Source organism: Nanorana parkeri, unplaced genomic scaffold, assembly GCF_000935625.1.
Source record: "Nanorana parkeri isolate BGI_ZX_2015 unplaced genomic scaffold, ASM93562v1 scaffold30, whole genome shotgun sequence".
Taxonomy (NCBI): Eukaryota; Metazoa; Chordata; class Amphibia; order Anura; family Dicroglossidae; genus Nanorana; species Nanorana parkeri.
In genome coordinates this window covers 2,466,683-2,481,766 of record NW_017306298.1, presented here as the reverse complement: position 1 = coordinate 2,481,766, position 15,084 = coordinate 2,466,683, and the positions used below count along the sequence as shown (strand labels likewise).

Sequence of the window (15,084 nt, the reverse complement as noted above, 5' to 3'; positions counted from 1 at the left end):
CCCCCCCCCCCAATCCTCCAGCGCTGAGTGGAGGGACAGACAAGAGGACTGGGCGGGCACAGCTGGCTCTGCCTTGCAATATTGATGGGATCTGACCCGGCTGCTGTGCACTGTCAGCATATAGCGGCCGATAGCAGGGTCAATGTTAAGGTTCACATACACTGTAGGAGCGCTATCAATCACTACTACTAGTATCTATGCTTGCCAAATAACTGCTATATTAAATAAATAGAAGCAGGAAGAGGTGCAGTGGACAAATGCATCTGTGGATCTGCTTATAGTGCTCCAAACCCTTTGACTGCTACGTATCTGTGTACAAATGTCAACGAAGAGCTCCCAGCAGAAAAAAATTAATCCTTGTAGTGGGATTACTACCACATTGCAAGGATTAAAAGTTCTAATTTTTGTCTAGGTAGTAAACAAAAACAAAAAATACTCACCTGAACCTCAGACCTGCCTGTCTGCTAGACCGATCCCTACAGCCTCTCTCCCCTTCACTCCAGCAGTCTAAAGCTGGCCACACACCGATAGGTTTATCTGCAGATTATCTATGGTCAGATTGTAAAAGATTCCTCCATCTTCGCTAAACTGGGTGGATGGAGCAATATCCCACTGGGCCAAGCTTCAGTATCTTGCTAGTCGGCCACGCTGGCTCTCAAAATGCCTGAACAATGCCTGCATCCAGACTGTTCAGGTATTATGACAGCCAGCGAGGCCAACTAGTAAGATACTGAAGCTTGGCCCAGCATGAGATTCCCCCCTCCACACAGTGTAGCGTAGATGGAGGAATCTGTTGCACTTCTTCCATCTGACCATAGAAAATCTGCAGATAATCTATAGGTGTATGGCCAGCTTTAGAACCTGTGAGTCATCACACCAAGTACAGTGTATTGGTCGTGAGGACATAGAGGGACATTCCATCACAAGAGCAGAGGGGCAGAGTGGCTGTGAAGACCCGTCTAGCAGCTAGACAGGTCCGAGGTCCAGGAGAATATACCTTTGTTAATTTAATACCTAGACGAAAATGAGCACTTTGTTTGATTCTGCCGGAGTTCTTCTTTCATTTTTATATGAGGGGTGTCTCATCCTCAGTATGTTATAACTAGGTGGTGTCAGAACCTGTTCAATATAGAAGTCTGTTTCCTTTATCTGGATGGTGCTTTTACTGTGTGTATGCTGTACTATCAATCAACATGCAGCTGGCATGCAGCTTGGGAGGTTATCTAGTTTACATATCAGCCACTCCCCCACTGTAAAAAAAAAAAAAGAGAGATAGGAATGTGTAAATTGGATATATTTAGCGATTTCAGCCACTAGTACAGCATTGCTGACATTCTTCCTGAAGCGGAAGGAAAGTGTGAAAAATAAAAAATAGCTGGGAGGTAGCAATTTCTGGCGTGCAAAGTTTCTTCTGCTAAAAACATTCTCTCTATTTCCCCCAACCATTTTGTTTTTTACACCTCTGTGATGTCGTGAGTGGGCCGGGTAACACCAGTGTGCGAGCCCAGTGACACCATCGAGAGTGCATTCCAGTGCATTCTGGCACTGGAACGCAACCCAGCCGGCTCACTTTGTTTAGGGGCAGGAGGGGGCATGGCAGTGCATTGAACTCAATGGCACCGCAGCCACGCCCCCTGCCCACAGTGCCATCGCCAGCACCCGAACGCATGGCAAATTAGTGCCTGCGTTCCGGTCCAGTGTAATGTGCAATAAATAGTGCATGCAGCATTTTTTGCAGATCGCACTGGACCGAAAGGCAGGCCTTGTGTTCAGGTTCCGGCGATCGCACCGCGGGTGGGGGGCTTGGCTACGGTGCCATTCAGCTCAGTGCAGCGCCACTCCCCCGGCCGCACCAAAACAAAGTGAGCCGGCCGCGTTGCTTTCTAGAGGCCGAACGCACTGGAACGCACTCTTGATGGTGTGACAGGGCCCTGCATGCAATGGCTGAAGAGCAATCACACGGAACCTGAAACTGCTGGAGGTGGCGAAGATGGCGACGGCAGGGGACAGAGCGAGGGGCTGAAGATGGATTCGACATAGCTGAAGAAGGGCACACTTGTAAGGCAAGTGCGCCATAATGTATGTGCAAGTATGCTGTGAATACTTACACATTTTGGCACAAACCTCACTCTCCACACATGAGTTCACTCCCACTTTTAAAAACACCTAGTTATTTAGCTGTCACTGGCTTTCACAAAGAGCGGCTCACCCAGAACAAGCATGCAACCAGTGAAGTCAGACCCCCAATCTGTATATCTATAAAGAAAAATATGAAGCCAAAGGATCAGCAGGAAAACCAGGCAACTCACATTTTTGCAACGTTCAATGGGCATTGCTGGTGGTTGGTTATTACTAGTATGCCTCGGCATCATGCAAACATTGTCAAGATCCTGTCACCAGACGAAACGTCAGGAAAGAAAGGATCACATTCTAACAATGTGCAGCGGTCACCCATCTGATGAGCGGGTCTGAGTTGGGCAGATCAGTGACTGATTACCATCATACCCAGAACCTGCACGGTGATGGTCATTAAACACTAATAACCATGGTGTTGCTGGTCTGGACCTTGTGATACCCAAGTAGCAGGATATTAAACTTGCAAAGGAAACATATGTTTGTTAGCTCTGCCTCAAACAGACAAAACATTGGGCAGTGTGCAACAGGCCCAAATAAGCACCCTGAGAGCTAGTTCACACCAAATGCAGTTGTGATGCAGTCCGTTCAGTGTGGCAGGTGCATCAAAAATGCATCACAATGTTTTCCAATGGGATTTCTGGTGCTCTGTTCACACTAGTGCAGCCCGTTCCCATGCAGTCAGAAAAAATAACGCTCGTTTCATTTTAGCTGCACCTAGTCGCAACGGAACGCATGAAAAACACATGCAAACATACTGGAATGCACTGAACTGCACCTGAAAGCCCCGCCACCCAAAAAAGTGTCAAAATTGCGGTAAAATCATGGAAAAACCGCTGCAAAACACATCACACTGCAGCTGCTCAGACGCACACAGTTATGGTGTGAACTAGACCTGACAGATAAGGCAATAGGCAGATTAGAAGAGCCCACACCCTGTCCCATTGCCCTTTACAGGAACCTACTCCTGAATACATCAATAAACCTTCTGATCATATTTGCAACTGCCTCATGATGTATTTGGGACACTTTTCTGGAAATTTGCTTTCATGATGTGCCAGAATGTCTCTTCCACCCAGTTCTCAAGCGATCATGGCCCTTTACAGTGTTTTAGATGAGCGATTGAAGCTGATTAAACAAGTTACCACCGCTCCACAATATAATGCAGGCAACTGGCAGGTATTCTTTTGTTTGCTGGAACAAGACGTGCTGTAAACCCCGGGTTGATCACCAGCCAATCAGCTAAGCATTTCTTTATAGGACAGAAGCTCTCAAAAGGACAGGAAGCTTTATGCAGCTTTTGTTGGACACATGAGCTGGAAACACCCCTGGGGCACAGAAGAGTAGTCCATTTAACTGTAACTCTCAAGTTTTTCTGTAAGGTTTTCCACGATTATTGTTACAAATCTGTTACAAAACAAAACGCCTGGGTGGCCAAGCTCTGACAGAAGCTGCTAGTCCTTGAAATGCAAGCTCTGAGGCACAAAAACCTAATACTGCCTTGGAACCAAAACGCAGCAAAGAAAGAGAATGGCTGCTTCCATCGGAGCCTTATCAGACAGATGTTATGCTCGAAAACTGTGCAGAAGAAATATGAGCGCCACAGTGGCTTCATGGATTAAACATTTGTCTGTCATCTTTCTTTCAACATTTTTGTTACCATGTGTATCTTTATTTAGAAAAATTTGTTTGCACACTATCCACTGCTTGAGCCCAAGCACAAGGGCTAACAAGTGCTTTTTAAAAGTAGAACTATGAGGTGAGTGATTTCCATAGTTAGAGCCGACCTGTTACAAAGAAGCTGTCGCATGTCGGCTTAATGGATCTGGAAGTGAGCAGAAACATGCAGGATCTGCTCACTTCTCAATAGTCTCCCTGCAGAGAGCGGTGACTGTCAGTCACGGCTCCCCGCAGGGATTCCCCCCTCCAATCCTCCAGCGCTGAGTGGAGGAACGGACAGGGGAGGGGGCAGGCACAGCTGGCTCTTCCTCTAGATCAGTGTTTTTCAACCTTTTTTGTGCAAAGGCACACTTTTTTCATGAAAAAAATCACGAGGCACACCACCATTAGAAAATGTTAAAAAAATTTACCTCTGTGCCTATATTGACTATATATAAAGTAATTCTCTTGAATAGGAATCAAATAAACACAAAGAAATTATTTTATAATTACTTTATTATGAAATAATAAAGTATTTTATAATTGTTCATATTTCTGTTCAATCCATGACTTAACTTCACACTTCACACAAATACGTTTTAAATTCAAACTGTAGCACTGACGTAGCCCTGGTTAAAGTAGGGTTCATAGGCGGTCTCACCACACTCCTGACGTCGATGTCCGTGACGTCACCGGATCTCCGACGGAAGACCCGGAAGCCGGCGGAGAGGTGAGTAACTTTAACGATTTATTGACGGCACAGTGGTTGAAAAACGCTGCTCTAGATCACTCAGCTGGGTGGATCTCGACTGTATTGTCCCGGTCATGCCCACAGTAGATGTGTGCGTCTACAGACACACACAGCCCTGCGGCAGGCAACGCCCATCCTCTCCGCCCAAAAGTTTGACTGACAGCAGAAGGGGCCTATGGCACCACTGCCCTCAGTATCCTCCCCCACAACCAGGAAGTGTGGGACGTTAGATCACATTGGGGACCGGCAGCGGTAACAGAAGTGTGGGGGGGACAGGGGAGTCAAAACGTACTGGGTGGTTTTCACCTTAATGTTCGCGACCGGAAGAAGAATTTTGCAGAACTTCCTGTTCGCAAACGGAATTGTTCGCCAACAGAAGTGTTCGTGAACCGAGGTAGTTCTTATTTTTGCCATATTTTACTCTGGTGCTGTGCTTGCGACATATTCAATAAACTCCAACAGTTCGGTAATAAGAAAAGTGATGCAAAGTAAGACCAAGTACTTTTTGGCGCAACTAGTCTGTCGTATGGTCATATTGTAAATGTCTGTCGCAGTATGCAACACATACCTTAGGTGCAACATTCCATGAAGCTGAGGACCCAACTGAAATCTGTTTGACACGTGGCACTTTGGACTTTATCAGAGTGCATAGATCTGTCTCGCAAGCCAGCGCCAGTTTCATAGGTTTGCACAAAATTCATGATGCGATGCAACCTTGCACATGAATGTTGCACAAATAAAGACACTAGGGATGCACTGATACCTTTTTTTGGTATCGAATAATTTTTTTTTTTTTTTATGTACTCGCCGATACTGAATACCTATATCAGAAGTCCCATTAAGGAAGCAGGGTGGGGTGTAATTACTCGTCACCCGGCTTTCTGATTAGCCAGGAAGCCGCCTCCATGCTCCCTCATCACCAGATGATGAGGAAACATGGGAGCCGGTTTTATGGCCAATCAGAAGGCTGGGCGCGTGTAATGACTCGCCACCCACCTTCCTGATACCGGAAGTTCAGAAATCGGAATGAGTATCGGGAGTATTTGGGCGAGTACTTATCCAAATAGTCGGTGTTGATGCATCCCTAAAAATGTTTCCTATATTCCTATAACCCCGAGACACTTTCCTTATTTGTCTAAACTCTTTTTGAATGCCACTGAGTTTTTTGTGCACTCAGTACCAGCTCGATCAGGGTACCAGCTCTCCTATGCCTAAGAAATGGGTTGTAAAGCTCTAGCCATAAATATGCAAAGCTAATACACTCAGAAACACTTAGAGGAGGTTGATTTACTAAAGGCTAACAGCCTGTTTGCCTTTAGCAAATCAACCCCATAATGTCCACAGGCCCTAACTAGGGTTGCAATAAACAGCTTGATTGAGCATGGCTTGTTATTATGGAGCTGTGTAGGGAATGATATCACAGCAATAAGTGCTTTCAAAGGTCAGAAGTTCTCATTAGTGTATGCAATCTTTTATCATGACCGAGCAATAGACCAGCTATGTTTTCTCCTTCCAAGGAGCAACGGGAACAAAACGTGTGTTGTCAAAGGTCGCCAGAATGGAGGAGAAAAATCTCCTTTGGCATTCTGCACATTGATAAATCACTGGCAAAGTGTAAAAATTATTTTTTGTGAAAAGGGTAGAGAGTGGTGAAAAAAATACAGTAGAACAAAAAAAAAACATTTTTCCAAAAGTTTCCCTTTCCTCTAATACTGATGGGACAGCAAATGCTTATAATGGCATAGGTTCTGTATAAGAGCCTATTCACATCACAGCATTGCGCTAAAGGCACAATATCCGTGTGTAAAGTGCATGCTGTCGCACAGTACAATGCACGCAAGTTGCGCTGCGATTCATTCTAAATAGCACCGCAATGCACCTCCCGATGGTACCACAATAGCATGCATTGGCGTGAAGTGAAAAAAAAGAATTGCATGGTCCTATGCTGCAACACATGTTCACCGGGAAGTGCGTTTGGGTATCATTCACAATGAATGGCACTGCACCGCACGAGCGCACCTAGCATGCAATGCATTGCGTGATAAATGTGCGCATGCTGTGCCTCTAGCACAATACTATGATGTGAATAGGCCCTCAAGCCTACTATTGTATATAAAGAAAACATGAAAGTCATTGCCAATCAGTCAAATCATGCTAAACGTGAATGATTCTCTTTCAAAATATGATGAAGGGCAGAATCTACCAAGAGCGATTTTCACCTACTATAAATATGACCCCACATCTCTACACACTACAAAACACAAACTAGAAAACTACAACTGAAGCTCACACCAAGAAACCAAAGTGACATCATTCTGTGAAGACATGTGAAGATGTGCATCTGTTCCTAGAAACAAGAGGAGGGCTTTTTTTCTAACAAGCTTTAACAAAAAAAAAAAAACTCAACTGGCCAAAACAAGATATTCCCAACTTTGTCTATGCATGTACTTGAAAGGACACCAACCCAAACAATGTGCATTGTAGTTGTAATTAAACCAGTAATTGAAAGCTTTAGCAACTCCCATCCTTCTTTCACAATGTATTCCTTTCTGCGACTTCACATTCCAGAGAAGCTGTTGAGACTATGCAAGGCTGGGCCGGGATTACAGCCTTCAACCCATCACCTGTCACCAAGTGCAAATGGCGTCTGATTCTCAGCAGTGTTCCACCAGACATTGTATGAGTGTGTCTCTTCCCAAAACTGAAGGCACATTTCCTGAAAAGAAAAACTGCAATAACACTCCTTTAAATGTGCTGATAAAATGTAAATAGAGTTGTAGAAACTAAATGTTTTTCTTTCTAATATATATTTAAACATGAAAGTAAGCTTTCTGATAACTTGCTATGGAGATGGTAACTATGTATCTCTCATTCATAAACTTATAAATCAGTCCAATTACCCTGATTTAATAAGGAAGGGCAACGTGCAAGACATAGCAGCCCCATAGCATTCGATCATCTTTTATTTCACATTGTTAAATAACCCAGAAAGCATGTTTCCATAGGCTGAAGAGCTTTAAGCAAATATAGAATTGTGTAGTAGTGTGGCAACAGAAAGTGGAACTATGGGCAGAATAAGAACGACATATATGACAGCAGAATTTCTTTTTCCAGGCCCCTCCTATGACAGCTTTATTAGCTGCCAATCTGGCCAATAAAGCTGGAAACATTTTCATATGATGATCGAACCGTCGTACAATTTTCCTACAACGGCCCCATCATGCACAGACCATCGAATAGTTCAATTAGCGGTCGTTAGCAAAATCATCTGGCCGAATTACATTAATTTAAGGAACAGATTTTCGTTTGCCCATGAGCAGTGGTAATGGTGCGATTTTTGACCGTACGAAAACATCACCAACATAGCAAATTTCGTACGATTCGACAGAAGTTTTCTAGTCTGCTGGAAAGTCAAGTCGTACGATTGTACCGTACTTGCGGTTGTACACTGCCCATCAACCTTGCGAATATCGTACTAAAACGTGATCGCAAACGGAAATCGGACGATATTCGCAAGGTGTATGGGCACCTGAAGTCTATTATTCAACTTTCTTTAACAGACCAAGCAGTCCCGCAAGCGTTGCAGTTATAGGGTTGGCAAACCATTTAAAACCGACAGGGATGCTAACAATAGTCAGTGTTTCTTCATAAGTTAAAAATGTTATCTCTAAAAAGGAGATATATTCTATCACTGTAACTGCTTGTTGGGATGTTAGTTGCAGTTTGGTTTTAGTGTGTTTGTCACTTACGTAAAGTCCATCGAAATCTACTAGTCCATCTAATACTACCCTCTCCAATGCTGCTGCCCAAGGGTGGCTACATTGCTCCTCCATCGATTCACCAAAGGAGTGAATGTAGGCACCTAAAAAAGGAAGTGTGTTACTGGCACAACCACCATGTTGAAATAAAGGGGGGGAAAAAAGCCTAAAAGGTGGAAATGAATGCAACCAGCACATCTAAAGACTGCTAAGCTGCAATATATTACATTTTGGTTCTTGGGTTTAGATACATTTTAAAGGGTAACGACACTCTTTAGTATGTTTATATACATATGCAAGTGATAAGCACATGCAAATCTTGTGTATGTGTGGATCTAGTGTATAATTGTATTCATGTTTGATTTTTTTTTTCCTTGTTTGATTACACATGGAGACATCCATGCTTGCTCATTATATAAGCAAACTCTGCTTCCTACTTACTAGTGCTACAATATGCTTGTATCTCTCTGCGTCTCTTTCACAGTGTAAGTCTACCAGTCAATGGCCTCTCTGTGTCTCTTACATCATGTTGATCATGCAGGCTTAGTAATTGCAATGAAATAAAGAGAACGCCTAAAAAAAAAAGAACCCATCATTCTGAATATGTAATAAAAGAGTAACACAGCAATAAAATTAAAGCAGAGCAAGCATGTAAACATGTATAAATATTACTTCCAAGTAAAAATTACAGTGATAGCTGGAAATGTATAATCCCAGAAAATAAATACATTTCCCTTTAAAAAGAAAAAAAAAACACGCTAGTTAAATGTTATTTCGCAAAAATAAAAAGAAGACAGCTGTTGTCACTGGCAACCAAGCTTTCAATTGTTTACATGCCATGTTTTTACAAACATTTCATGCTGGCGTTAAAAAAAAACGAGCTTGGGCAACTTCTAAAACAACCACTAAACTGCCAGTTGGAGCGGTGATGTTATAAAGCCTTGCGGCACAGAACGGGAGAATATGAGGGACAGAGTGTTCTTATAATGTACCACCAACATGCTAACTCTCCCATAAACCCCTGAGCCTCAAAAACAAATAGAATTAACCAACGCACAAGCTCAAAAACCTTTGACGTCTGTTAGATCCGCTCTTCTGATCCTGTGAAGTATGATACACAGATATTCAAAAACCAGACTTGTGTGCAAAAATGTCTACGTGCAAAGTATTCCGCAGATTTACGGAGCATGTGCTGGAAGTGTAGATGACGGAGACCAGGGAAAATGAGTGTTTCGGAAAGATAGAGTACACCAAGAAAGTTTTTGAAGATAGAAGTTTTTGTTTGTTTTTAGCTATAATGGGAAGAAGATAGAGGACTCACAATGAGATAGGGTATCTAAAAAAAAATGAAGAGAAACAGGATGTAAAGGGGGAGGGGGGGCTTGATGAGTGCATTTCTATATGGGGCAGCGTCTCAGTGTGCTAGCCTCTCTCACTGGCTCTGCACAGCTAGCGTAGCTGATCAGAGTAGAAGTTTGTGGAATGTGTTAGGCTCAGCAGTCCTGTGCTGACACCTAATTCACGCCCTCTCTATCTCCACCCTCTGTGAATGCACCAGGCCACAACATGTTGACACAACTGCTCTGATGAGTACAAAAAAAGCAACATCATCATAAAACAAGCTACACACCTTTAAAACCTTTATTGGGAGTGCAGAGTGTAGTGACAATTGCACGGTTTACATGATTTTGTTTTGCTTTTTTTTTTCCCCATCAAAAACACAATTTGCCCGCAGAATCTGTTCTTGGGATTTCCAAGAGGTTAGGAAGTGAGAAAAAAAAACATTTAACACCTTAGGAAATTATTGCTGAATACCAAGGAAAGGCTAATAGCGCCTGGCACGTCTTATCACATTTGGTAAAACACTATTGGAAGTAGTCTAGCAAAGGTTTCAGTCTGTTTTGTACTAGGATTCCGTTGACGTGAGCCGACTACTGTTGCCGTGTTGTCTTTTCCTTTATTGTTTTGTACTCATTGACAACAGGTTATGAAAATAAACAAGGAGTCTGTAAACATCACATATATAAAGACTGGAGGGGAAAAATGTAGATGAACACAGTAGAAAATAAAATAAGAAACATTTTAGATTTACTTCCCCAATGTATTCCTTTTTGAAAAGATCTCTCGATATACAATGTAAACTAAACATGAGATTATAGTCCATCACAGGAGTGAGTTTGGAGAGGTGGCTACTTTACAACACACACAGGGACCATGGGGAACAAAAGTAGCCCCCCTCCAGAAGGAAGGACAGTGTCATCACCAATTCAGAGATGATTTAGTGCTAGTTCACACTAAGCGCGTACCAGATGCAGAGCAGAGCAGTTACAGAACGGATCAAAACTGCAACCAATGTATTCCAATGGTATTTTGGGCTCTAGTTCACAACGCAGCGTTCAGTTCCAGAGCATGTAGGGAGACTACAGCAAGCCATATTTTTCCTGCTCTGCAACGCATGAAAGTGCATCAAAAACGCATGCAAACACCCTGGAACACACTAAAAGCCCATTTAGGGATTTTTTTATAAAAAACATGGCCCGGAACGCGTCAAAAAAACACTGCACTGCGTGTGCAGAAACTCATGCAGATCTGGTCGGCATTTGGTGTGAACAAGCCCTTAGGGCTGGTTCAGACCTGAGCGATCGTGTGTATTTGCACACGGCGGTTGCCACACGGCCCTATTCATTTCAATGGGGTTACATCCGCGCGGCAATCGCTGATTATTTAATAGCAATCGTGTTCGAATGCACGAGCAGAATACCACATGATCTGCCCGGCGCAACTGGGGTTCCATGAGAAAAGAATGGCACCACCAGCACGATCGGCGGTGGTGAACAACTCCATGACCGCACAGCAATCCGTGTGGTTTTGTGCATGATTGCCGCACGGTCACGGATCGCGCAAGTGTTAACCTGGCCTTAAGAATCTACAGTGACACACAAGATACATTTTTGTTAATAGTTAAGGTACTTGAATGTATTTTAGCGTCACCTTAAGTACTGTCAGGCCACCTCTACCGCGAGCTGTAGCTCGTGGTATACTGAGCTTAGGGTAACGGGACACTAGTTTGTGTCCTCCTGTTACCCTTAGGAGAACTATGGGGAAAAGCCCTGACCCCATAGTTCTCCTTTAATCCTTTGTCACACAATCACACAGCAGTTTACCCATTTAAAAGAAAACATTAGAGTCTTCTACGTGTCGTATACCAGGTCACGCAAACAAAATAAACAGTTTCCTTTTTCCTGCAACATAGTAGCCAGCCAATGCACCACTGCTCAGTCCTTCGGAGTTCTAGAGCCATTTTGTTTTTCCTAATTCCTTTTTGTTTCTAATGTCTCTCTGCCTGTTCACACCACATCTGCTAAACCCTCTACAACATCTCATTACACCTCCACTAGGTATTTTCACTTCTGCTTAACATGCACCACTTCTGATAAATATATACTCGTCCCCCCTTTCCGTTCTAACACTTTTTCCAATCTATGGGAGGGTTCCATATACCCTCACTTTGATTCAAGCAGCACACTTTCATTCTTTCAACCTAATGCAATGCTACAACAAATATACCAGCCTTGTTATCTGGCTTTATATGCTACCATGACATTGCCATCACACATCTTGCCCATCGTTTCCATATCACCCTATTTGTACCCCACCGACATCCATGGTGCTCCACCTCTGTTTAGTATTCCCTAATTTCACGTCACTTCTGTGCCCATATGTATTCTACCTCCTAGTCACACTCTTTGGTTCAGTCAGTGGCACCCTAGTTCTTATTTATCACTTCTAATGCCCCTCAAGTATGATCCCCATTCAGCTTTCCATATGTCACTCCACATATATCCCATGCTGATCATGTAATGCTGCTTCTATAGTCAAACACCACCTAGGTGTATGCCAATATTGCATTATGTCAATAACCCCCACGTTTTGCAAACTATTCTTTCCATCTCTCTTCCACCTTCCCTATCTCATCAGACTTTTCAGCCTTCCTCTATGTCAGTTCTATTCTCCTATCTCATGTTACCCCAGTGTAATTTTACATCTCATGTCTTCCCACTTATACTCGCTCCCCATAATTGTCATCTTACTTGTCTTTTATTCTCCTCTATGTATCCCAATCCTCCTACACCTTCTATAATGTAATTCCACTCGACTCAACCTTTCCCGTGGTTTCTCTACTTCCCACCAACAAGTTCTTGGCTCATACTAGTCTGACGCTTGTAACACAGCCATTTTCCTCTACGTACTATACTCTATCCAGTATATAATAACCAGTTTTCTTCTCTGTACTCCCCCCACCAGATCATACTCTACACAGTGTAATATATTAGAAGCTTAGATATATTTGCACTAAAACCTGTCCAGCATGCAGACAGTGATCATTTTTCTGCTGTCCCCTCTTTCCAGCTCGTAGAAGCCCACCTCTCTTTAACTCTGCCTATCCAACCTGTAGAAGGTCCCATTTATTCTCTGTATTCTCTGGTTTAGAACACAGACCCCAACCTGACACTCCTGTTGGTTGTCCCCCGCTAGTATACAGACCCCTCAATCCCTTCTCTGCTCTCATTGCCTAGCCAAAATCCCTGTTTCTGCTCTTTATACTTCACATGTCCATGTTCCCCATTTTTTGTACTGCCCTTGTTGAGCTAATAGATGTCCCAAGTCTCCCCTTTTTTCTCCTTTAGCAGCTCCCAATCTCCTCTCTCAACCCTTCCAGTCTGTAGAAGCCCCTGACCTCCTCCCTTTTTTCCCCTCCATTCTCTAAAAGCCCCCAATCTCCCTTTGGCACACCTCCAGCCTGTAGCATTCGAGGAGTATGAAGCTCTCGAGTCTGTAGAAGCCCCCAATCTCCTATCAGTACACCTAAAGTATGGCAGAAGCCTCCAATCTCCTCTCTGTTCCGCTCCAGTCTACAGAAGCCCCCGATCTCCTCTCTGTTCCGCTCCAGTCTACAGAAGCCCCCGATCTCCTCTCTGTTCCGCTCCAGTCTACAGAAGCCCCCGATCTCCTCTCTGTTCCGCTCCAGTCTACAGAAGCCCCCAATCTCCTCTCTGTACCCCTCCAGTCTACAGAAGCCCCCAATCTCCTCTCTGTACCCCTCCAGTCTACAGAAGCCCCCAATCTCCTCGCTGTACCCCTCCAGTCTGTAGAAGCCCCCAATCTCCTTGCTGTACCCCTCCAGTCTGTAGAAGCCCCCAATCTCCTCTCTGTTCCGCTCCAGTCTGTAGAAGCCCTCGATCTCCTCTCTCTTCCCCTCCAGTCTGTTGAAGCCCCCGATCTCCTCTCTGTACTCCTCCAGTCTACAGAAAGCCTCCGATTTCCTCTCTGGTCCCCTCCAGTCTGTAGAAGCCCCCGATCTCCTCTCTATGGAAGCTTCAGGTCTCCTCGGTTTACAAGCCCCTCTCTTCGTGTCAGAGTGCCCCGCATCCTCGTCCCCCTCCAGGCAGGCAGTCAATGTTCCCCCCACATCGGCTTACCTTCATAGAGCAGCAGGAGGTGCAGCGTGCAGGGCTGTGCCGGACATGTCAGGCAGTGCGCGGGGCCCCTCTGCATACTCAGCTTGCGCCGGCCGCTGCCATCTTGTCCCGGCCCTGAGCTCCGTCACTATCCTCCTGACTCCCCACTTCCACACCCCGGGCGGCTCGGGGTCCTGTCCTGTGTCTTCTGTCTTCTCAGTACGTCACTTGGCAACCCATACTAGTCCCGTCGGCGCGGGCTTCTCGGCTTGCTCGGTCCCGCCGCGCACACACCGCCGCCGCCCGCTCCCCTCCTAACATGTCGCTCGAGCAGCCTGAGGGAAACAGGCAGCACCAGTCGAACCCAGAGCGCATCCGACCGAGCGACGCCACCTGGCGTCCGCAGCGAGCAACGTTACCGTGGCAACCCATGAGCCCGTTGTTTACATCGGTGACGTCATTGGCCTTAACCCTGTGTCCGCTACAGTGGACTGTGGTGCCCTTTAATAATATGCAATAAAAATCCAGGCGTTGTCCGGGTGATACATTCACAATGGGATAGGGAGAAAGCAGCTTCCTTCATTCTGAAGTGCAATGTAAAACAAAGCCACAAAACGAGGCGTGTACACACATTCATTTCAATAAATAAAAGATTATTCATTTAAGGCCTATTTACAGCTGTGTTTGTGTGTAAAAGTGCTGCATTTTGTAGTGTGAGGCAGGTGCGTTACCAATGCGTCAACGTGCATTTCCTTTGTGGGTTGACACGCACTCAGGGATCTCAAGTATCCCTGATGTGCAGCATTTTCTCCCTGAAAGGTTTACTTTGAGTAAACCTTTCCGGTAAGATATCAGTGGGTAAAGTTTCAGAGTGAGGCTTGCCTCCTGGAGGAAGGTCATGTGATCTCTAGAGTAGCCTCAGAACGAGGCTTGGCTCTCAGAAGGAAGAAGCTACTTGCTGCACAGAGAGGGCGGACATAGACTACTATTGATAGCAGGTACAGGCACTGAGATCTACTGCTGCAGGGTTGAGAGAGTGCTGTTAACCCTTTGTGGATAATATAGAATCAATTATATGTCCTGGTTGTCTAGTTATAGAGAACATTTATTTCATTTGTTGCCCATAGCAACTAGTCAACAGTGTATCAGGGACTTTACTCCTCAGCGTTTTTATAAAAAGATCTCGGGCTGTCTAATAAATTGTGACCTTTACACTGACAGATACTTGAACATCAATTCACAAATCTGATGTATATATAAATAAATATATAATATTATCGTATTATTGGTATATGGATTTTATTTTACTGTGTATGTGTGTGTA

General features: G+C 44.4%; 1 protein-coding gene across 2 annotated transcripts in view; it reads right to left on the bottom strand.

Moving 5' to 3' along the window:
- HIPK3 (homeodomain interacting protein kinase 3) overlaps positions 1-14,147 on the bottom strand; it is a 112,063-nt gene extending 97,916 nt beyond the window's left edge. For both annotated transcript variants that reach the window (XM_018567886.1, XM_018567892.1), the window contains exon 1: positions 13,782-14,147. In XM_018567886.1, coding sequence (XP_018423388.1) covers positions 13,782-13,857 — 76 coding nt within the window. In that variant the 5' untranslated portion in view covers positions 13,858-14,147. The remainder of the gene's footprint in view (positions 1-13,781) is intronic.
- Positions 14,148-15,084: the final 937 nt, after the last annotated feature.